This window comes from Panthera pardus, unplaced genomic scaffold, assembly GCF_024362965.1.
Source record: "Panthera pardus isolate Hobbes unplaced genomic scaffold, ASM2436296v1 HiC_scaffold_22, whole genome shotgun sequence".
Classification (NCBI taxonomy): domain Eukaryota; kingdom Metazoa; phylum Chordata; class Mammalia; order Carnivora; family Felidae; genus Panthera; species Panthera pardus.
The window spans coordinates 72,830,495-72,855,446 of NW_026526788.1; the positions used below are offsets into that span (position 1 = coordinate 72,830,495).

A 24,952-nucleotide genomic window follows, 5' to 3' on the forward strand; every position below is an offset into this window, starting at 1 on the left:
ATAATGAGCACTTTTAGCTTAATTACTAGTCTGTGACAATTACTACTGATAAATTTTTGTTTCATTTAGTACTTTGATTTTTAAAGTAAATGAATAAACCGGAGCTTTTCAAATTCAGATCAGGATGCGAAAAGGGAAAAACACCCGAGAAAGGCTCAAAATTTCTTGGTCTTCCACTTAACGGAAATCCCAGCATCGTGGAGTGAAATTTTACAACTGAAGCATCCGACTTTTTACACAAATGTCTTGGCTCCTGGGTTTGGGACATCCACGTGGAATCAGAACATCCCGGGCAGGAGAACAGGGTAGGCCACAGGACTGTCTCTGCCCTTTCTATATAGATTACAAGACGGGAGTGATACATCGGCCTTTGCAAAAATCTGCTGAGAGAAGTACCAGCTGATAAGTTTCAGCGTTTCTGAGTTTTTACTACCCACTCCTCCAATGAGGCAAAGACAGCAGTTTGCTTGTTTGTAAAGAAGGGCTACCGCTCACATCAACTTCAGGTTCTCAGACAAGGCAGGGCATTGATGCCAAGAGGTCCTCCCGCAGGCGCTTACCGGATGGGGTTGGGAGGAGGAGGGGGAAGCGGCGGTGGAGGCGGCGGCGGAGGAGGTACCGAATTCTCGGACTGGTTCACCCGCTTCTGGAGCTCGTCAACTGCACAGAGAGCAAGCGTTCAGAAAAGAGCCGAAACGGGCAACTTAACACAACACCTTTTCCCCACAGAGATGAAAACACACAGCCTCTCTCAAAATCAAGTTCCTTCTATTCGGGCAAAGTTAGAAATCTCAGTAGGAAACTGCAGAACGTCTTAACATGTTTATGCTCCAGGCTGCCCCCGCTAATGCGAGAGAGGCCTTACACAGGTTACAAGAAAACATGACTGTCTTGTGGCTACACATACAACTATGGGAAAGAAAAATAAACTCGGGACAATGCTGGACGGGCGGGAAGTAAGGACTGAGTAGGCTGAAGAAATATTTGTTAAAATGGAACGCCACTCAAACACTAAGAAATTGTTAATACTGGACTTTTAAAATGTACAGACCGGGCATTAATTTTAAAGATGGCATTCAGTATGAATTTGAATAGCACGCTTTCCCCCACCACTTAATTTCCTTCAAAAATTGCAAATCCTCGAGTTCTTGATTTTAGCCAGACTCAGACTCTCAAAGGTCTGTTAACTTCAGAAACTGTTTGCAAAAAGCGAAGGAGCATTCTGGAAATACAATTTATCCATTCGATGCATTCACGTCATGAACGAAACAGGTATTTAAGCACCAACAGTGTGAAAGGGTCCATGCTTGGTGCTGTGCAAAGACACAGACTCTGAGTTCAAGAAGCTCGAGTTCAATGTGTACCACAGATGCGAATACCTCTAACATGGGCTCTGATAGGCTCTAGGCACTGAATACTGTTTGGACTCAGGAATGGCTCTCTCTGTCCCCAGCCAGTCCTCTCTCCATGAATGACTGCACCCCCAGTGGTCTGCCTATTTGTTTCTACATATATAACCAAGCTGGCTTTGGCCACAGGCTGCCTGGGTATTCACTTAAAAAGAATGGAATACTTCTTAATTTTACATCAAATTAAAAAGATAAATTGTGGTTCATTTTCATTGTGGGTTAGAAAGCATTGAATCCTTTTCAAAGGGAAAAAAAAAGCCTACATGGTTCTTCCATACAGATTTCGAAATTCTAGTATAAAATTAACCGAAAAGCTGAAGTGAATATTGAAGCTGTTATAAAAGGGAATGGCCTGCCTCCTTAAATCACCTACCTTCCGACAGAAACTTATTACTTATCCCAGTGGAATAATCCAATTCACACATTCCTGTCAAGCCTTCTTAGAACTGACTGAATAAATCCTTTGATTTAAATATCCCCTGGTGTTTTAAAAGTTTTTCCACTTAATATACATATTGTTGCCCATTTTATTGTTAGCTGTGATACTGGAAGTATTAGTTCATGGGTATAATTAGACACCAAACACGAGGGCTGTATGAACCTTTAAAGCTGAATTCTTCTTAGAAACGCGCCCTAAAATGAACAACGTACGAACTCCACGAACACTCCTATCTGAAGCCCTGAGAAATGCTGAAATGTTGGTCTTCTCATATTAGCGGTATCTTTGTCTCTTAATTCTGTACGTGAAGCTCACGAACACGGAGTCCAAAACAGAGGCCTAAGGGCTCGCGGATCATTGGAGAACAGTGGCCATTCGACTCAACTGCAGTTGAGTATTCAACTGCGTTTTCAAGCACTGGGCAAGGGTTCTGGACTCGCTACCGGCCCGGCTTGGGGCTGGGCGTGGGGAATTCACAGACTGCTAAGACGCGGGAGCCCACTTGATGCTTTTACCGGAATGCTTTAAATCTCTGGCTTTCTCCTCAGAATTCTGGTATTTCAATTCCAATTCCTTCTTATCTTCTTCCAGAAGCCCCAGCTGCTGTTTAAGGTTGCGTATCTCTCTGTGGAGTGCTCCGTTTTCTAGCTGCTCCTCTAAGTCCTTCACCTGGAATTTATAAACAGAACTTTACAGTCTTTCCTTTGTCAAGCAAAAATAAAGGGGAAAAACATCATTGTTTCCCTTTACTTTCCAATTCATGGCAAAGAGACTCCAATCCATCCTAAAAACCACCCAAATCCTAGAGTACAGTCAATACTTAAAATACCAGCTATGTGAATCGATATAAATTTATTGGAGACTTAATATCCCAGATAATTAAATGTTTAAACATGGGTCAAAAAGGTAAAATAATACCTATGAAATTCATTTAAAACAGATTATTACTTTCATACCCATTTTCAAGAGAACATTAAAGTAGCATGAAAAAGAGCCCTTGGGGGACAATTAGGTAACAAGTATCAAAAACCTTTAAAAAACAAAAAAAGAAGGGGCGCCTGGGTGGCGCAGTCGGTTAAGCGTCCGACTTCAGCCAGGTCACGATCTCGCGGTCCGTGAGTTCCAGCCCCGCGTCGGGCTCTGGGCTGATGGCTCGGAGCCTGGAGCCTGTTTCTAATTCTGTGTCTCCCTCTCTCTCTGCCCCTCCCCCGTTCATGCTCTGTCTCTCTCTGTCCCAAAAATAAATAAAAAACGTTGAAAAAAAAAAAAAACAAACAAAAACAAAAAAAGAAGAAAGAGGGGTGCCTGGGTGGTTCAGTTGGTTAAGCGACCGACTCTTGAATTTGGCTCAGGTCATGATTCCCAGGCTGTGGGATCGAGTTCCAAGTCAGGCTCCATGCTCAGCATGGAGCCTGCTTAAGATTCTTTCTCTCTGGGGGCGCCTGGGTGGCTTAGTCAGTTGAGCATCTGACTTCGGCTCAGGTCATGATCTCACAGCTTGTGAGTTCGAGCCCCGCATCGGGCTTTGCTGACAGCTCAGAGCCTGGAGTCTGCTTCGGGTTCTGTGTCTCCCTCTCTCTCTCTCTCTCTCTCTCTCTCTCTGCCCCTAACCCACTCACATTCTGTCTCTGTCTCTCTCAAAAATAAATAAATATTAAAAAAAATTTAAGATTTTTTCTCTCTGACCCTCCTCCCATTCATGCATGCTCGCTCTCTCGCTCTCTCTCTAAAATAAGAAAGAAAGAAAAGAAAAGAAAGAAAGACCATTTGATTCAGCAATACTACTTTTAAAATTTGCCTTAAAGAAATAGTAAGATGGGGTGCCTGGGTGGCTCAATTCGTTAAGTGTTTGACTCTTGAGATCGGCCCAGGTCATGATCTTGCAGTTTGTGAGATTGAGCCCTGCGTCAGGATCTGTGCTGCTATTACAGAATCTACCTGGGATTCTCTCTCTCTCCTTCTCTCTCTTCCCCTCACCCACTTGCTCATGCAGGCTGTCTTTTCCTCTCTCTCTCTCAAAATAAATAAACTTCACAAAAATCTTAAAAAAAAAAAAAAAAAAAGAGGGGTGCCTGGGTGGCTCAGTCGGTTGAGCGTCTGACTTCAGCTCAGGTCACCATCTCGCAGTTCATGAGTTTGAGCCCCGCATCAGGCTCTGGGCTGATGGCTCAGAGCCTGGAGCCTGCTTCCAATTCTGTGTCTCCCTCTCTCTCTGCCCCTCCCCCATTCATGCTCTGTCTCTCTCTGTCTCAAAAATAAATAAACATTAAAAAAAAATTAAAAAAAAAAAAGAAATAGTAAGATACATATTCAAATATGTTCACTACAGTGTTCTTAGTAACAGGGAAGAATTGAAAATAAATATCCACCAATATTATCGATTTAAGGAATCATAGCGTGTTCACTAAATGAGGTCCTATATACAACCATTTAAAATCACACAGCTCACTACACACTGACACAGGATGATACGTTACCAGCTGGAAAAAAAAAATCAGATTGTAGAACAGTATGCACGGTATTATCCCATTTAAACTATCTTCATAAAATTCTCTATTTGCATAAAGCTTGGATAGGTACCAAAATATGGAATTCTTGGGTAATCTTCATTTCTTCTTTAACTTGTACCGCATTTTAAAAGTTTGTTCATTAGATGAAGTATGTGTTGTTCTTATCATCGTGAAAACAACACAGCGTTTAAAAGATTGCTGGGAAGTCTGCAGGGGATCCCACAGACAGGGGAGAGCCACTTAAGACCACACGCATGAAAGACCACCCAGAGGAAGTATATATTCTAGCGTAACCGCCTTACAAGTCCTGATTGCTACAACTGCATTCACGATGTGCTCAAATTTAGTATCACCTATTCTCTCTTCCTACCCCGACAAGGTACATATACAGTGGCTGAATCCCACACCTCACGTCAATTCGGTTGGCTCTAGGCCCATGTTATTTACTAAATGCGCTAACTACAGCTAGTTAAGACTTTTCAAAACTGAGACAACTCCAACACCAGCCGAATGAACATAACCCTTCTTTTATCCTCCCTCTCTTTATTTGAAATGGTAATTCCTGCACGTGGGGACCAAAAGAAAAAAAGAAAAAAATTCTCTCCTCCCCGCTCTATTCCCTAGCTCTCCCCCCAGGGACAACCGCTGCCACTCTCCACTCATCTGGAGGTTCTACGCATACACCAACATTCCTTACTGAGGGGGAAAAAAAAAATCAACTCTGCCTCATGACCAACTTTGTGAAAACTCCAGAAACTTCCGAGGATTAAACGTCAATATTATCGCTGAGAGAGACTTTGACAGGTGATGATAAAACGGCAGCCAACAAGCTTTTCTTGACAAACGAGGTACGCTGTGAGTAGTATAAATATTGATGTAATTTTTCTTAAGTGGTTTCTTTAACTTCACAGTCTTTGTTCCACCTCTTCGCCTGCCCACCCCTCCCGCCTCCTCTCTCTCACCCAGCGGGATGACGATGTTTTCTGCCTGGCGCAGGAAGGTGGGCCGTGTCAGCTGGAATCGCTCCACTCGGACAAAATGAAATAACCACTTGGGAAGTCTTTAAACATATATATTTGTGCGAGTTTTACAAAATCGGAAATTTTCTCTAAGCAAACAATCACTACTAACATGGACGCTCCCTCCCTCTTTGAACAAAACCCATGCCTTCCAATGAGCTCTCCGAGACAAACACACTTCTCGCGGTGTACGCGGTCTCCAGAAACACAATCAACTCGCAGATGTCCCAACCGTGCTTTCTGGGCCTTAACCAAGCTCTTTTTGAGTGCTCTCTCTTTCCCTCGTTTCTTCAGTCCTTTGGACGGTTTAAAGATCATTATGAAGTCTGGGATAGTGCGCTCTAAATCTTCAACTGGGCACTAAATTAACTTCATTTGCTGGTGACATTTTTCTAAAAAACGAGAAGACTGGAAAGACTCACTAATGCCAAGGAGGGAACTCTACCTAGGTGACTGCATTGAGCCCTCTCTTGCAGGTTGGTGTGTATCCAGACTCCAGAAGAAAATCTGTTACCTTTTTCTGATGCTGAATTCTCTCTTCTTCAAGTTGCTGGACAAGTTTTGCATTTTCTTCTAAAGCTTTCAACAGCTGCTGGTCAGGGGCAGAGCTCTGCAGCAGAAGATGGCTCTGTCTCTTGAGCTTGTTCTGTTCGATGAACATCTGTAAGAGGGAAGGACAAAAAGATATACGTGCCAATCAATCTCGCGTATCTCCCCAACCGAAACCAGAGCCACAGGAAAGCACGTGGAGCTTCTGTTAAAAAATTAAAGGTGGGACACCTGGGTGGCTCAGTCAGCTGACCATCTGACTCTTAGTTTTGGCTCAGGTCATGATCCCGTGGTTTGCGAGATCGAGCCCCACGTCAGGCTCTGCACTGACAGGTTGGAGCCTGCTTAGGGTTCTCTCTCCTTCTCTCTCTGCCCCTCCCCCACTTGTGTTCTCTCTCTCTCTCTCTCTCTCTCTCTCTTTCTCAAAAATAAATAAACATTTTTTAAAAAGTTAAAGACGATTGCTGAATGGTACAGTATCATAGTTCTAGAAGTAATGACCCCTATGATTTCAACCATAACTTTGATGCTGTCTTCAAGGACCTTCACCCTTGCCCCAATTAGGCATATAGGCAATAAATGAGTCTTATTTTATACCTCAGTTTTTCGTTGTTTTATTGTTTCAAAATACATTAATACTTAATAGTCCTGACTAAGAGTTATTAAGAACTTATCTTATACCAAGTACTCTACTAAATACTTTATACGTGTTATTTTAATCCTTACATAAATCCTATGAGTTAAATACTTCTTCCTTGAAGAGCTAACACTATGTGATAGATGCGGTGTTGATTTCACACGTATCACATCATCTAATCCCTAGAACAACACTGTCAAGTAGATGCCATTAGTATCTCATTTTTACTAATAAGGTAACTGAAGTCAGAGAGGTTAAGCAACTTTCCCAAGAACACATGAAAGTGGCAAAACCAGGATTTAAGCTAAGATCTGTCTGATTTCGAGGCCTAAGCTCTCAACCACCTGGCTAACCTCCTTCCTCTGATATTTACTAAACCTAATGTTTTGTTTTAAACCAATTAGCTTTTCCCCAGTGATAAAAGTAGTTAAGTTAGGGGGGTCAAGAAGAAATGGGAAAAGGTACATTAATGTTTACTGGCCGCTTTACTAAGCAACTTACATACCTTATTCACCTAGTCTTCACAACGTTACATTTTTGAATACGACGTTATTCTCTATGAACCTGTTGCTTCTTTTCCTTAATATCCCTCCACACGTTAGCCACCAGGTGATTCTACACATGAAATGTTTCATAAACTCTGAAATCAGGCCCATGTTATTATAGTAGAGATTCAGAGTTTCAGATTCTTTTTTTTTTTTTAATTTTTTTTGAACGTTTTATTTACTTTTGAGACAGTGAGAGATAGAGCGTGAACAGGGGAGGGGCAGAGAGAGGGAGACACAGAATCTGAAACAGGCTCCAGGCTCTGAGCTGTCAGCACAGAGCCCGACGCGGGGCTCGAACTCACGGACCGCGAGATCATGACCTGAGCCGAAGCCGGCCGCTTAACCGACTGAGCCACCCAGGCGCCCCCAGAGTTTGAGATTCTTAAAGGCATTTGAAAGTAAAACTAGCATTCGCCTTCCACCAGACAGCTCATTCCTGCGTAAGAATGGAATGTGCCGAGGAGGCGTGAGGGAATGGGCGTGTGTGCACACGCATAGGTGCTGCGCACCAGGACGGTGAGGTCAGAGGCATCGCCATGCTAGGGAAGAGCCATCCAGGTTTGGCATCTGAAACCAGCAGTATAATCGAAATGAGCTATTCTGAGTTACAGAATTACAGTAATGTTTTAAGGCATTTTCCCCCTCTTAAAACATTATTATTATTATTATTATTATTAATGTTTTAAGGCATTTTCCCCTCTTAAAACTTTTTACTATTATTACAGTAATGTTTTAAGGCATCTTCCCCTCTTAAAACATTATTATTATTATTATTATTATTATTATTATTATTGCTACTATTACTATTACAGTAATGTTTTAAGCCATTTTTCCCCTCTTAAAACTCAACTTGATTGGGGTCCCTTGCCGGTGTCTTAGCAAATACCTTAGAGAGGAAACAGGAAGGCCTGAAAATAGCCGCCAGAGTCACTGAGTTCTCTGGCTTTCCGGCAAGTGAGGGCTTTTCCCAAGAGTGCTTGGTGGCCAGGAGCAGAAAGAGAGGCAGCAGTTGGTGTGGGCGACCAGGACAGAGCCGGTGAATTCAGCAGACAAACAGTGCTGGGCACAGGCCACCGTCGTCAGTCAAGGCACGGCTGTGTCCCTCTCACTGCACTGCTTCTCTGAGCTCCCGTTCTCTCTTGGGGGAAAGACACAGCTCTCCTTCCCTACACAGCACTTGGGAAAACTTGTTCAAATTTACACGATCAAAAATTATCTCAACTTGGTTCTTTTGAAAAGAAAAGGTGAGGATTATGTCTTGGGGATGTTAATAATGTGAATTTCTTTCTCAAAACCCTGTAACAATCCCTAAATAGTAAAAGCATACAATGAAAAGAACATACAGAAAATAAATTCCCCTAGGTAACGATGGTAACGTGAAAAGACTTAGTCTGACTTTTTCTAGACTTGAAGACACTAACATGAAATATTCTACACAACGCCTTCTAACGATGTGTTTAAAGGAAATTCAGTGACCAAACGCCTATGACTTTGGCTTTTAACTATGATAAGAACTTGACAGCTAGGGTTAGAGAGGTTAGTCTCTTATCACACAAACATAGGTTCCAGAATTTTGGAGGAATTTCATAAATCTTTTCAAAGAATGAAAAAGAGAAGAAAAGCTTGTGTCATTAATATATAATTCATTCTTTCCGGGAGAATATTAAATATCAGCTGAGTTGTCTGGGAGAAGAACAGAACCGATTACACAACAGTCCCCTAGTATATCCAGACTACGCTCTGAATGAGGCACCCATGCTTTCCAATAAGGAAAACTACACTGACTAGCAAGAAAAACTATATTCAAAAAGTACAGGAAAATCTTTCATTAAAAACTAAAATTACATCGGAGCACTTGGGTGGCTTAGTCAGTTGTCTCTGACTCTTGATTTCAGTTCAGGTCATGATCTCAGAGTTTGTAAGATCAAGCCCCGTATCAAGCTCTGTGCTGATAACATGGAGCCTGCTGGAGATTCTCTCCTTCCCTCTCTCTCTGCCCCTCCCCTGATCACCCGCATGTACTCTCTAAGTAAATAAATAAACTTTAAAAAAAAAAGAAAAAATACTGTTTCTATTAAAAAAAGGAAATTACATTGAAGAAAACACAAAAATTTAACACAGGAAGACAACTGGCTGTTTCTTCCTTATTGAGGGAGGGTCCTGTTTTTGTTTTGTTTTTCTATGTTGCCTTTTTTTTCACCCATTTTTTCCATCCCCTCATGCTCCCTCCCCTCTGGCAACCACCAGTCTGTTCTCTGTATTTATGGGTCTGTTTCTGCTTTTGTGTTGGTATTGTTTAGATTCCACACATAGGTGAAATCATATTTGTCTTTCTCTGACTTACTTCACTTAACCTAATACCCTCTAGATCCATCCATGCTGTCACAAATGGCAAGATCTCATTCTTCTTTATGGCTGAGTAATATTCCCATGTGTGTACGTGCATATGCATTTTTTAAAAAAGAAATTCTGGTTGTGACCCACTAACTTGCATGCTTATTTATTTTATTTTTGAGGGGGGGGGGTGCGGCAGAGAGAGGTAGGGACACAGAATCCAAAGCAGGCTCCAGACTCTGAGCAGTCAGCACAGAGCTCAACGCAGGCCTCAAACCCACGCACCGTGAGATCATGACCTGAGCTGAAGTCGGACACTTAATTCACTGAGCCACCCGGGTACCCCCACATGCACTTTTTTTTAATGGACAGGTAGAAGTAGGAGTGTGGAGAAAACTCCCCATTTTTTTACTCTACACATTTTAGAACTGTTTGTATTTTTTACAAGGTATATGCATTCCTTTTGTGGTTAAAAACATGAAGTAAGTTAACTATTGAATTCTAAGGCTCCAGACCTTAAGCTCCAGAAGGGCAGGGGTCATAGCTGCTTCCTTCGCCATTATAGTCCCCCCACCCCTCCATGAGCACAGACACTGGCTTCTGAAGATGTTTGCTAAATGCACTAAAAACCAAAATGCAAAAGAGCTACTTCTCTTGTTAAATCAAGTCATGCACTGTTGAGCAGTAGTTTTCCGTGGAAAAGCTGAGAGTCTGTCAACCGTGCAAAGGGGAAGGTATATGGCTTCCAGTCTGACCATATTTTGAAAAAAAAAAAAAAAAACGAACAGTTTTCTTCTCGCTATTGTGCACGTCGAATGTAGATACTATAAAAAAACATCGAGCACCACTGCAAGTACTGAGGGCACCAGTAAGTGCCCTTGCTCTCCCTCCTCCCACCTCCGTCTCCTCGTGCCGGGGTCACAGGTCAGCGTCGCGTTTCCGCCCATCACTACCAGGTGAAGGGCAGGGTCCACCACTCATTTTCATATTCTTAGCGGAATCCTGCTTCTCCCGTCTATCTTCTCTGCTGCTGCGTGGCCTTCAAGTTTCCTTCGAGCTGCTTTGTATTCTAATATTGTTCCACGAACAACAGATGTAAAAGTGAAAATGTCTCTCAAAATCAGACGCTGGCATTCGGGTCGAAAACAAGCCAACCTTTTCAGTTTTACGGTGGAGGCGTCTTCACATCATCCCTACTCTCGCTCCCCCTCAGCTGTTTACCTGGTGCCATTATTTACATCGCTGTAGCTTTTCCGAAGGGCTCTGACACACTTCAATTCTTTTCTCTTTCTTCCAAGTAACAAGAGAACAATTTTTACTCACCTTTCATTAAACTCTCTGAATAAAATGAATCATAATGTTTCAAATTCACGTCTCGGACGAAACCTTTCACAGAGTTCATTGCTAGCACAGCTACATTCGAGAGCAGAAAGACTCCTGCACAAAACCATAATCTGATTTTCAAATGTCATTCCCATAACCCCACGCTTTGTCTTCCTTCTACACCTTGGTTACTTCTACCTATGAATGTTTTACATTTCCTTAGCTACTTTCTGGCACGACCTACAGGGCACAGGCAGACTCAAACTGCTTCTAGGTAGATGGAAATCTCGGGCAGACCAGCGCCGTATCACAAGCTGTTATAGTTCAGCCAACTGGTGCCTCATCGTTTCCCTGTAAACCAGCCCCAGGGCCATGAAAAACCCAGTGACAACAGGTCAACGAAGGGTGGTCGGAACATGAGAAGCTCAAAGCTTATCTCTGACACGAGAGGAAAACCATTATTCTGGCGAAAGGCCGAGATAATGGGTATACAGCGTGGCAGTGTTCCACAGCAAGTGGAAGAATCAGCTTATGTAAGGAGATCACCATCTAGGAGGTGAAGAGAAATACTAACACCATGATACTGTTGTTTGAGGTGGTATTGGAGATGGACCCTGGATTCTTAGGGCTTTGTGAAATATACAGGAATCCCATACTCAAGCTGGACTTCTCATCGTAAGTTACAGGCATCCCCAAATAGAATTTCTTTCCCTTGTACAGCATGTTACAGGACAAAATCCTGTACCAGGATTGAAGAATCCTGCCATGTGATTTTGAAATCACTTGGCTGAGCCACTAGCAAGCATCACCCATTTTACAGACAGTGAAAGTGAAGCCCCAAGAAGGCTAATACTCTTAAGTCATACGACGAGTGACTGACTGACGTGGCCAAAATTTGAACCCAGATCTACTGACACCACGATCAGGGACCTTGATGCTATTTCATAGCCGCCTCCCTTATTTTAAGTGATAAGTTCTGGGGTGCCTGGCTGGGTCGGTTGGTAGAGCATGCAACTCTTGATCTCTAGATTGTGAGTTTGAGCCCTCATGTTGTGTGTACCGATTACTTAAAAAAATATATTAAAAAATCTTTAGAAACAAAGTGGTAAGTTCTTATTCAATTTCAAAACCTATTTTGGGGGCGCCTGGGTGGCTCAGTCAGTTAAGCGTCCAACATCGGCTCAGGTCACGATCTCGCGGTCTGTGAGTTCAAGCCCCGCGTCGGGCTCTGGGCTGATGGCTCAGAGCCTGGAGCCTGCTTCCGATTCTGTGTCTCCCTCTCTATCTGCCCCTCCCCCGTTCATGCTCTGTCTCTGTCTCAAAAATAAATAAACGTTAAAAAAAATTAAAAAAAAAAAACAACCTATTTTGATACGTCATCTCCAAAGTTCTTTAAGAAACAAACATTTAAAACTAGGTCTCTGGAGGGGTGCCTGGTTGGCTGAGTCGGTTGAGGGTCTGACTTCGGCTCAGGTCATGATCTCGCAGTTTGTGGGTTCTCTGTGCCCCATGTCGGGCTCGGTGCTGACAGCTCGGAGCCCGGAGCCTGCTTTGGATTCTGTGTCTCCCTCTCTCTCTGCCCCTCCCCTGCTCATGCCCTGTCTCTCTCTCTCTCTCTCTCAAAAATAAATAAATGCTTAAAACAATTTTTTAAAAAACGAAAAAACTAGGTCTCTGGATACTTACCTCTTGTGCAAATGACTCTGCCTTCTTTCGAAGGTCCTTCTCCAGTTGCAAGTTAACCTGCATCTCTTCATACTCTTCTACCGCCAGCATGGACACTGAGGAGAGGAGGAAAAGAAATGGACAAGACACAACACAGACTATCAGGAAGATGGGTGCAAAGCAGTGCTGAAGAGATTCTTTGCATCGGCACGCAAGCACCCTCATCCATCGCTGCTTGGAATATAAATTGATCAAACCTTTTTGGAGGACAACTCGGCGATGTGAATCAAAAATCCAAAACTATTCATGCTCTCCGACTCGACAGTTGCATGTTTAGGAAGGTACTGATTCCCCCGAGAGAGCAAATCATGAACACGTCCAGAGGTTAAGCTGCGAGAATGCTCTCAGCATCACCATAGACGACAGTGAAATCATCCAGATGGTTTCATGGGGGACGACCAGTAGAGTATATAATTTACAAGAAATATAATTCTGCCATCGAAATGACATTGTAGAAGCATATTTCTTGAACCAAAAGACATTCGTGGTATTTTTTTTTTAAATGAGCGTACTTCCCTTTTTTAAAAGCTACAGATCGACGAGGCCTTTCGCAGAAGACGAAACGTGAGAGGCCAGTGAACGCGTGGAAAGATACTCATCTTCATTAGTAATCAGAGAAATGGAGAGTAAAACCACAGGCACCTTTTTATACTCACAAGGGGGAACTGGCAAAAATTAAGGAGAGTGACACCAAGTCTGGAGAGGATGAAGAACAGGGGAACAAACGCACTGCTAACCAGAATGTAAACCTACTTAGTAAGTCCTCTGGCATCACGCAGTGGGACAGAGGATAAACTTGTATTTGGCGTGGATCTTAGTGAAATGCTTGGATATGTGTGCCAGGAGATGCCTGTGAGAATTTTCATGACCGTCTAACTTGGAATAGCAAAAAAACTGGAAAAAAACCTCAAACATCCACCAACAGGATACTGGGTCAATGAATTTTGGTATAGACATTGAATGGCATATTGTGCAGCAGTGAAAATCAACACACCACACCAATGGCCTTCAGCAGGGATAGACCCCACAAACCCAGAAAGTTGCAGAAGCACACATGTGAAGGGATACCATTAATATAAAGTTCAAAAATATGCAAAATTAAAGAACGTGCTGTCTAGAGATATCTACATAGTTGGTAGAACTTATTATAAAGAAAAGAAATGATAAAAATCCAAGAGGTACAAATAGAGACTGATGTTCAGGGTGCTTGTAAAGTACCAGTGGGTAAAGAGATTATTTCTTTGCTGATACTTTCTTCATCTTCCATAAATGTTATAAACACATTTAGCAAACGATTTAACAGAGAGAGCTTTCTTTACATTGGAAGAATATACACGATGTTAATAGCGCTTATTTCTGAACTGTAAACCTTGAAATTTTTTCCCTTTTCCTATTCCTACATGAATCTATACTTTCCACCAAAAAAGTATATTACCTGAATGAAAAGGAAAAAATATATATATGTGTGTATAATATATATAAATATATATAACATAAAAAAATATATACACACACGTGTGTGTATATATGTATACATATGTATACGTATACATATGTATACATATATGCACACACATATACATGTGCATATATGTTGTTTTTAAGTATCTTCCATGTTTTTTTTTTTAAATTTTTTTTAACGTTTGTTTATTTTTGAGACAGAGAGAGACACAGCATGAACGGGGGAGGGGCAGAGAGAGAGGGAGACACAGAATTGGAAGCAGGCTCCAGGCTCTGAGCCATCAGCCCAGAGCCCGACGCGGGGCTCGAACTCACGGACCGCGAGATCGTGACCTGAGCTGAAGTCGGACACTTAACGGACTGAGCCACCCAGGCGCCCCAGTATCTTCCATGTTTATAAAGACAAACGGCCTCAGATCCATTCAGGCCCAGAGTCAGAGCTCTGAATTAAAGAATCAATGCAGGACAGACATCTTCAAAGGCAAGGTCCTGTCAAATAAGAGCAACGTGAAAGCTTTGCTACTTTTTGACATTTTGAGGCCTGTGTTGTTAAATAATGATATAGACAGGCCAGAGGGAGTGATGGCGGTGTTAGAAATTAGGCACAACATAGGTAGATATCACACTAGTCTCTCAGTCTGCCTCTGGAGAGGTACTTTCAAGCCCGAGCTGAGTCATATCAATAAAATCTTTAAAAAGGCTCTCTTAATGGCTCCTTTCACACAACGTTCCGCCAGGACACTTCAGTCCTAACTGACTAAGGACGGGTTTGCCGTGTAATGACATAGAATTTCAAACTCTGTACGCCGTAAATCTACTGCCTTCTCAGAGGAAAGACTAAAAGTCTTACCAAGTAAAGCAACAGAAGTGGTGGTTTGTGATGTGAATTATAGGTCCCTGAGAGCTAAATAATTTTCAAACCTATTTAAAAAAAGAAATTTCAGGAAGAAAACAAAGACGGCGGTGAGTATCGGAAGCCCCGGGCAAGATAATTGACTCTCTTTTCTATGTCCAGAGCACCATAATACAAAGTGAATTTGCACATGTCCTGGCCCTCTTTACTTGGATTCTGAAAGAAATTAGGTTGGTCCTAGTCATGCGTTTATTTACATAATCTCTCTCTCTTCCTAGATACAGGGTTCTCTGAAGGCAAGGACCCATGTGATTAACCTTCGTAGAACCCCCTGCTTCTAGCACAGTACGTCAAGACCATTACTATCTTCCTAAATGTGGAGACAGCCGAGCAAATGTCACAGTCTATCACATCTCCCACACTTAACTACGAGGTCCTTCATTTATTCAAAAACCTCAATTCGTGACACAAAGGTGGAGAACCACCACCGATCATAACAGGGAAGGCTGGAAGATTTCCTTTCAGTGTTGTAGCTTCTGAACTAGAAATGAGAGTGAAGGGGGGGCGGGGGGGGACAAAAAGCTCAGAACTGTGTCTGCAGAACTCCACTTCGGCATCACTCTCTTGTCCTAAACCAGGGGACATTAAAAAACTGTCCCCGTGAGACTTGACGCTGTGTTTCATTAGCAAGGATTCTGTTTTCTTTAAAGGTAGCCTTTGGAGAAATCTCCTTCTCACCATGGGACCAGGTCTGCTTCTCCTGATCAAGAGGTTCATTTTTATGTGATTCAGATACATATCATGAACCTCTCATCATGCTGACGGCCGGACAGCTCAGAGCCAGATTTCAGGCACACAGGCAGGAATGTGCACGACTTCAGAGCAAGCATGTAATCTGCGTACCAGTATTTCATTTTACTTTCACTTTGCCCCATTTTCTACATCCTCTCAATTTAAAACTGTATCATATCGGGGCCCCTGAGTGGCTCAGTCAGTTAAGCATCCAACTTCAGCTCAGGTCACGATCTCGCAGTTTGTGGGTTTGAGCCCCGTGTCGGGCCCTGTGCTGACAGCTCAGAGCCTGGAGCCTGCTTCGGATTCTGTGTCTCCCTCTTTCTCTGCCCCTCCCCTGCTCTGTCTCTCTTTCTCTCAAAAATCAACAAACATTAAACAAATTTTAATAAATAAATAAAATCATATCATGTTGCATGTATCTATGTAGATATCCTCATCTCTTTCAGATTAAAAATAACCTACAAAATACATAAATACTAGGGGAGAGCCAATATGGCCATGGTCCCAGGATACCTAGAGACAGAATAGTATTTTGGTTTAAAGTGGGTTGTAATTTCCTCAAGCAAAAGCACTTCCTAGAAGTCCCAAGACTCTAAGGTGGGTGATAAAACAACGGAAAAGAGAGAGACTCATTGCTAGAAATCGGGAAAAAAACACTATTCTTGCTACAAGATATTCTTGCTACAAGAATCTTTAGGCACAAGTATAAAACAACACAAAATGGATGTAAACCAAATAAATTACATATGTATCGGAGAAAAAAAGACTGGAAACACGTACCTCTATTGCATTTTTCTAAGACTCTTCTCTGTTCGAGAACTTCTGAATTCAAAACATCTTTTTCTTGTTTAACTTTATTTACCTAAAATTGTGAGATTGCGGGGGAAGGAAACACCCAACATTGTAAAACACGACATATGGCGATGTGCAACACTCAAACTGCTGTCCAACATTCAACACAAAGCTACAATTTAAAGCAGTCATTGGCTTTACCGTGTTGGGCTTTTATTAAGGTCCTTCTTAAGGCCTCAAAGGTAGCTATTTAAGTTAGGATATACATTTGGTAGAGAACTTATTTACAAATTCCAAATGGCACTGGTCCCTAACAATGTAAATGGCTCATATTTTAAAATGCAAAAATCCAATCAGAAAGCACCCAGAAAATAGAGGAATCATTTGGTCTGAGATCCAATACTCAATTTTGGTATTCATTTCAAACTCTGATGACATTTGGCTTAAGTAAAATGTACATTAATTTTTTTAAGTAAAAAAACACCTTAAACTTCGATGACTTTGGGCTTGAGTAAAACACACATGAAAATCTTCCCCAAAACACATTTCTGAGGTAATTTTGACATCGGCCAATAGGAAAGAATATCATATAGGACCAATTAAAACAAAAAAGAATGTGAAGTTACATCTATCAAAGAGGATAAATCTCAAATGCGTTATATTGAATTTTAAAAAGCAGGTACATTTACATCATTTAAAAACCCTCGAAATACTATTTATTATAGCAAAAGATGTAAATACATGCACTGGAATGATAAAAAACAAGTTTAGAATAATGACTGTTTAGGGAAACAGGGCAGGGAGGGTAGGGATTGCAGTCAGGAAGAAATCCACTGGGATTTTCAAGACTACGTATTAAGCCAGGTAGTAGGCATATGGATATTCGTTATTTTGTTTTTGATACTTTCCACACGTCTGAAATAGTCATAACAAAAATAACTTCTGAAAGGGCTTCCGATAACACTTCTAAGTGGGAGGGGGCAGGATTATCAGTAAATAATCATAATTAAGGAACAGAGTACATCAAAATGTGTGTGTCTCTCTCCTATGGTTACAGTTAAGAAACTAAGATCGTGGTCCTGGAAAAGGACTGAATCAATCAGCATGCCAGAGCCTGTGAACTGGTTGCTTTTAGTATAGATTAGATTTTTTATTTTGGTTTGAATTAGTAACCGGTATAAGATCTCCAACAGGAATCCCACTTCTAAAATATCATCACCCTTCGTCTCTCTCGTTAGGATGTCTTGCCACAGTAAGGAAACCGGAGCGAGGCTGAAACTGGTGGCCACTGCTTCCCAACATGTCTCCCATGACGGCCCTTAAGAAAACGGTCAGATACGTTGTGCAAACTTAGGTAACTGGATGAGGCTGCCCACTGCAGGGATCGAGGCCTTGGCATTACCTGTAAGCCACCGGAGGGATAGCTAGGTGCCGGAGTGTGTGGGTTTGGAAGCTTGGGCTGCAGAATCTGGGAGCCACTCACTGACACAAGCTAAATCAAGACTGCAGTTCCTCGAAGCGTCGTGCAGAGAAAGGCAATTATGTGCTCCTGCCCCTCAAGACCATTCACACGGAAAAATAAGAAGATTCTCCAAACGCCCACTTGAACCCATTCTACCGCCTATCACGTGTGCTTATGTTGGAGGCACACAAGGACAGCCCAACTCGGCCAACCAGCTGATGGAGAAGCAACACACTTCTTCACCAGCAGCAATAAAGTGGAGGACTTAAACTGCAGGTGCCATGCTTACAAATCTGTCTCACACGGCGAAAGACGGGGGGGCAAAGGGAGAGCTTCATTGCTATTTTGGTGCTTTATTTACTGAGCTAAGTAGTGAGGATACGAATGTTCACGATCTTCTTGTCTACGGTGTTTTGTATGTTTGAAACAGGGGGCAGAAGACAAGATTAAGATTAGTACATGGTTCTCGTGTCCGAAATGAACTCCCAAAGGCAAGTTTTTAACTTAGCCGGTCTCCAAATGCCCTGAAAACACCAAAAGGCTTGCCTTTCGGGCCTAAGATACGTACTTCTTCAATTACTTCTACAAGTTTGCTCTTGAGATTTTCCAATTCGATGGCTAATATCTTCTTCTCCTCCTGAACAGATACAATTTGATCTCGAAGTTCTGCGTTTTCAAAGCAAAAATAAAAGGGGAAACAATATCAATGAACTTCTTCTTAAAAGAAGAAATCAATCCTGTCAAAAGAATTGAAAATGCCAGTGCACGTGTAGCTTATGGTCAAGGTTATTTAACAATGGAAACAAAAATGAAGAAGCAGAGAACAATGGAAATCTCATTCTGTGCCCCCGTACACAGCCACAGTTATTAATAATTTTATATCTCGTGATCTCACCATGTCCTTAAATATACTAGATCATGTTTTCTTTACATTCTATCAAACACATATTTTAGAAAACTACCTGGCCTTTGAGAAGTAAATTTTTTTAAGATTTCAGGGAAACAAATTAAGGCACTGTACTAATTTCCTCTTTATTTTAAAATGGCCATGGGCTCTCGTCACAATACAATAAACAACTGGGCAGCTGATAATTTGCAGATTTTCATTTGCAGAAAAAAATCCTGACCTGCTGCCAGTGGACAGCCCTCAAATACTATTTGAAGTGACTGAAAATACAACCTCTTTGAAAAAGGGTTAATTCTAGTAATTTTCTCTCCAGAGTTTTTGGTGCATGGTTTCTTAAGTTATTTCATATTTCTGATTATTGGGATTTAACGAAGACTGGATTACCAAGATGGAAATATCAGCAACTGTAAGTGCAAATGCTTTTGGTATTAGATGAAAGTTATTTCCACCACTCAAATGTTAAAAAATATATATACACAGCTTAGCACCAAGTACTTAAATTGATACCCAGGCCTACAGTTTTGTGATTTGGTTTTTAACTGCGTTTAATTTCTTACCCTTCTCCAAGAACAATAAAAAAAAAACCTTCTCTGGGGTTATTTACAAATGGGGAATCAAACTTTTACATGAACCCAGCTTGAAGGAGTTCTCAGACACTTAATTTCAAAATCACGGTCTCCACTGGGTGGCTAATCCTGAAGGAAAAACAAGAGACCAGATCATCCAAGACCTAACAGAAGGGGAAACTAGGAACAAAAGAAAATCCTAGACATTTCTTCTCCTTCTCCAACCATATCAATATTATTCTGTCTTAGATTAAGGGGGTGGAGGGTCAGGTAAGGATGGCTTTCTTCTTACTCTTTTCTTCCTACTGGCAACTGAAGTTTTATCTGCCCAAGAAACTAACGAGTATTGCTTTTGACATGCGCCAAAGGCTAAAATGCCCCAGAAGCCACTGAGCCCCAGACTGCCTTCCTGTATCATTAACATAAACAGCGTGTACATATAATTATGTGTATATATAATCATGGATAAAATTAAGGCATATTTTTAAAATTTTTATTTTAGAGAGAATGTACGTGAGTGCGGGAGAGGGACACGGGGAGAGAGAATCTTAAGCAGGTTCTACGCTCAGGCTCAGTGCAGAGCCTGATGTGGGGCTTGATCTCACAACCCTGGGATTGTGACTTGAGCCAAAGTCAAGAATTGGACGCTTAAGTGACTGAGCCACCCAGGTGGGCCCATTCTTTCTTTCACTTAACAAAAACATCTTAACTATAGTCCATGTTTTTAAGCAGTTTTACAGACTAGCTGTTTCTATCAAGACAATACTTTCAAAAGCGCCTAATCCCAAACAAGAAAGTCGTAACACACCAATGTCACGTCCTGTCGTGATTCTCAAACCAGGCTACTCCCTGGAACATTTAAATCAGAAATGTTTTGAGGCAGAACCCAAGTTCTAAAGTTCTCCAGTGATTCCAATGTACAACCAGGGTTGAGAAACATTATCAAAAATATGCTCGGTGACTGAGCCAAGAATACCACCTTTGATCTGCTTCTGACACTGTATGGAGACGCAAGTCTCCGCGGCACCCTCTGGATCTGTGCTGGCATCTTCGTCATCGATGTTGATCTCTTCAGTTATTACATCTGGTCCCAGCTTGGCCATGTACAACATGCTGATTCTTTTCAGTGTTTTATTTTCTTTATTTAGCTGAGGCAAAATATAAAAACAGTTATTTTAACAGCAGTCAAATGAGTGTCTTGGATTTTTAAACAATAGACAGATTAAGTGTATTTCTGTCTTCCATATTCATCAACATTCACAGCGTGAACTAACAATTAGAAGATTCATTAAGTAAGGTTTTATTTACACTTTTTTAATATTAAACTTATTAAAGTAAGGCCTGATGCCTGGATGACTGCCAGCAGCCTGGGAAAATCCTAGCTATAACTGATAATATAAGAGAACTTAAAATAAAACATCAGTATAGACTTTGTTACGTTAAGTAAGACCTGATGCCTGGATTACAGCCAGCAGCACGGGAAAATGCTAGTTATAACAGATGATATAAGAAGAATTAAGATAAAATACCGGTCTAGATTAAATCAGATTTCAATTTACTTCAATTTAATTAAGGCATTTTGTTTCAAAAAAATGTTTTCTTTGCTGCTATGCATGCCCTGTAAATGTTTGTTAGCTCAGCCCTCTCTCTTCTCTGGACACTGCTACACTCTTCTTCATTGTTCAGCAGGATTGCTACGGGAACAACCATGTTCCCCCAGAGCACACCCTATCCCTTTGGCCACAGCTAATCAGTCCACAGATTAGGCACACGAGGCCAAGCTTGGTCAGATGGATCCGTTCTCCAGAAATCTGGAGGCTGGAACACGGAGAGGAGTTTCCTTCCACACGTCTGCATGTACAGAAACTATTGGCACCCACATTCTAACTCTGAATTGAGGAACAGAGGAAGGGAGTCCATAGCAAAGCCAAAAATGGAGCTGATGTGTAGAGACAGGCAGAGGAAAATAATGCAGATGGGTTTCCCACAGGGCTCCAGTCCATTCCTGAAATACTCTCCTAGCTCATAGATTCCATGGGATTCTCCAATATCCCTCACTAACAAATTCCTACTTTTCTTAAGCCAGTTCAAGATGTGTTTCCATCTAGAGTTCTAATAATACACAATGGAAGAAAGCATAAGATATGTTTCTACTATCTCTATAAAGACTTCCAATTCACAGCAAAGAAAAGAAATCCTAATTCATTAATGTATTTGTTACTCCTTTTGCAGAAATTAATTGCTTTTTAGTTTCAGTTGCTCAACTATCATTGCCTTCTTTGGTTCATGTTTATGTCCATATGAATATTAGTACAAAGCACACACAAAGAGTAAACTTGGAGGAGGGGAGGCGCCCGGGTGGCTCAGTCAGTTAGGCCTCCTACTTCGGCTCCAGTCAGATCTCAGGATTCGTGAGTTTGAGCACGGCATGGGGCACGTCGGATCCTCTGTCTCCCTCTCTGTCTCTCCCCACCACTTGCATGTGCGAGCACGCTCTCTCTCTCAAAAATAAACATCAAAAAGAAAAAAAAAAGACTAAACTTGGGTCCAAAGTCCACAGAAGGAAAATACGGTTTTCTCATGTTTTCTCTTCTCAAGACTGCAAAATAAAAGGTCTTCTCTGAACATACGAACATTTGGAGATGAAACCATGTTTCTTTCGCTAAGGGCCAATGACCAACACGACAAGTTGTGGATTTCATAACTGACACTGGAAATTAATACAGAGACCTAGTTCAATGGAAAGCTAACTCCCCTTCTCCACTAATCACCTTATGTCAGAGTAAGCTGTGCTCATACTTACTTGTCAGGCTTTGGCCCTTCATTTGTGGTAATTAGGACTCCTTGGGGAAAAGCCCAGACCATTTCAAACTGGGAGATCTGATTCTCACCCCAATAACATTGAATCTAAATATATCTTAAGTAGCCTGGTCTGGAGCACAAGAGGTTTCCCTGACCTCTCTGGGGAGTCAGGAAGAATCAATCCGTCAGAAATGGCTATGAACTCTTCTGCAGATTCTCCCTGGGAAGCCCAGTGAGTTCTATTTAGGGAATCTGACACAGCCCTTTTCTTCCCTGTCCCCAGCCCACAGTTCGGGCTTCTAGCTCCCCAAGGTACATTACAGGATCAAGAACTAGATGGGAGCCCGTCCTCTCTCTCAGCCTCTCTCTCTTCAGATGAAACATTCGAGTGAAGACTGCTGTGGGTTCTCTGAACCATGAATGCTACAGAGTAGACCTATGCTGTGCTCAAGGATCATGGTCAATTCCCGGACAACACCATCTTTTCTGAACGTTAGGAGGAAATAACAATTTAAGGAAAAGGTGAAAAAAACCCTCAAGCCTTCATTTGTAATTCTGCCTCCTACCACTTAAACTAATGGTTTCCAGCTCTGCACATTAACATCTCTAGAGAGCTTTTAAAAACTCTCACTGCACAGGCCTGCAACAGACCCAAACCTCTGGGAGTGGAACCCAGCACAGTACTTTCTCTGAGTCCTTGGGTGACTCTAATGTACGTCAATACTAAGAATCTTTGATACAGAGAAAGGCAATGTGTTATTATACATTTCTATAAAATCAGCAGAGTCAAGAATCCTGCTCTGTAATCAAATGTTTCTGCCTCTAGAATAACCTCATCTTTCAGGGTGACAGTTTCCTCATCAGCGAACTAAGGAGAAAAACAGCTTCTACTCCATAATGTGAAGATTGAAGGAGATATTACATATAAAGTATTTAACACAGTGACTGACATGCAGTAAAAATTCAGTGTTCGCTACTCATTCTTACAAAAGAAGTTTAGTTTGTGCATCTGATTTTTCTTTGGAAATAGTCTATCAGCTCGTTTTCTTCAACCAAGATATACATCCATGATCCATGCAATTTTTTCTTCCTCCAGGATACTCACGAAAGCACAAAAATGCTAAGTTTTGCCATCTGGTGCTTAATACGTCAGCTCCAGGGCCACCATCACAATAATAATAACCTGATAGTTAACAGTCCTACCCTCAAAAGACTTTAATGCCTCTCTCTATCAAGTCAGGCACTAAAATCCACCAGCCCTCGGCTGGCCATACTACTCTATTTAACAAAGTTACTAACTCAAGAAGAAAGCCACACACTGGGTGCTTGGCTGGCTCAGTAGGTAAAGCATGGACTCTTGATCTCAGGGTCATGAGTTCAAACAGCACATTGGGCATGGAGCCTAGTCACAAAAAATAGAAAAAAACAAAAAAGCCACCTAGAAAATTTCAAGTCTTCTCTGAAACATCATTCTCATGTTTCGGAAGAAGAAACGTAAGATTTATGTACATAAAGATCTCATGACCGTGCTAACTGGGTATTTTTGGAAACTATGAATTCACAAATTTTGGCTATGCAATTTCACCAAAGTTATTATTCATCAAGTTATATATGTTAACGGCATGCTAACTGTTTTTTGGAAGCATTCTAAGTCACAAAGCAAAACTAAATCTTTTATAACCCTACAGTAACAGAATGCTCTACTACATTCAAATTTAGGTAGTTTTCATATTGGGTGCAGCATAATGAATATTTAAAGATACAAAATAAGCAAGTTAAACAGATTTGGACCATATGGTTTAAATAACTGGTCCACATTTATCAGGTTAACCTACACATTTTAGCAAAGTACCCACCCTTGCTTTTAAGAACATTATGCAAATTGCACCTTAAGAACTAAACATTCCATTTGTCATTAATTTGAAAGCAAAGATTCAGGAAAATAAGAATAAATTTGCAGAAACTTTGCTGCTTTAAAAATGGAGCCTACCTTCAAAAATGACAATTGGGATATCTAAATCAGGATGTGTGGTTTATTGATCATACATATAGAGAAGCTTCCAAACTTTGCATTCAAAGCTGTAGGATCTTCCAGATCCAATGAGCACATCTATAGGTTTTGTTGACTTGTGTTTTTATTCCAAGTCCCATGAAGTCACATTGTATCCTCAAAAACAAACCGTATGTCCATTTTCAAAAGACTTCATAAAGAACAGAGGACAAATGGCAGAGGGAAGGGTCCCATGGTCAAGACTAAATTACAAAACTGACCTTTGAGATTAGCAACACAGTGGTTCATAACCACGGATGACCATAACAGTCACATGGCAGCTTTCTCAGCCCACACGTGGCCACCAGTGGGTGTAGGGTATTCTTAAGAAATCAACACTGGTCTACCCTGACACTTAAGACAACCATAGCTCAGAGAGGTGCATTCTCTTGCTCAAAGTCACCTGTTAGTTAAAAACAGAAAGGCAGGAATCAAATCTTTCTTTAAAGAGACCTATACAGGGGCACCTGGGTGGCTCAGGGGGTTAAGTGACCAACTCCTGATTTCGGCTCAGGTCACGATCTCGCGGTTTGTGGGTTCGAGCGAGCCCTGCGTCGGGTTCCACATCGACAGTGAGGAGCCTGCTTGGGTTTCTCTCTCCCTCCCTCTCTCTGCCCCTCCCCTGCTCATGTTCTCTCTTCCTCTCTCTCAAAATAAATAAATAAGCTTAAAAAAATAAAAACAAAAAAAATAAAGGGGCCTGTACAGACCCATGAGTAAAGTGCATCACGAAAAAAAGAAAAGTCCTCCCCATTCTCCCTTCAGTCCTCA

General features: G+C 41.6%; 1 protein-coding gene across 3 annotated transcripts in view; it reads right to left on the reverse strand.

Moving 5' to 3' along the window:
- SHTN1 (shootin 1) overlaps positions 1-24,952 on the reverse strand; it is a 101,003-nt gene that overhangs the window by 41,245 nt on the left and 34,806 nt on the right. For all 3 annotated transcript variants that reach the window (XM_019459569.2, XM_019459568.2, XM_019459570.2), the window contains 7 exons: positions 20,309-20,477; positions 18,425-18,522; positions 16,383-16,464; positions 12,455-12,549; positions 5,892-6,038; positions 2,364-2,517; positions 561-660 (listed from right to left, as the gene is read on the reverse strand). In XM_019459569.2, coding sequence (XP_019315114.1) covers positions 561-660; positions 2,364-2,517; positions 5,892-6,038; positions 12,455-12,549; positions 16,383-16,464; positions 18,425-18,522; positions 20,309-20,477 — 845 coding nt within the window. The remainder of the gene's footprint in view (positions 1-560; positions 661-2,363; positions 2,518-5,891; positions 6,039-12,454; positions 12,550-16,382; positions 16,465-18,424; positions 18,523-20,308; positions 20,478-24,952) is intronic.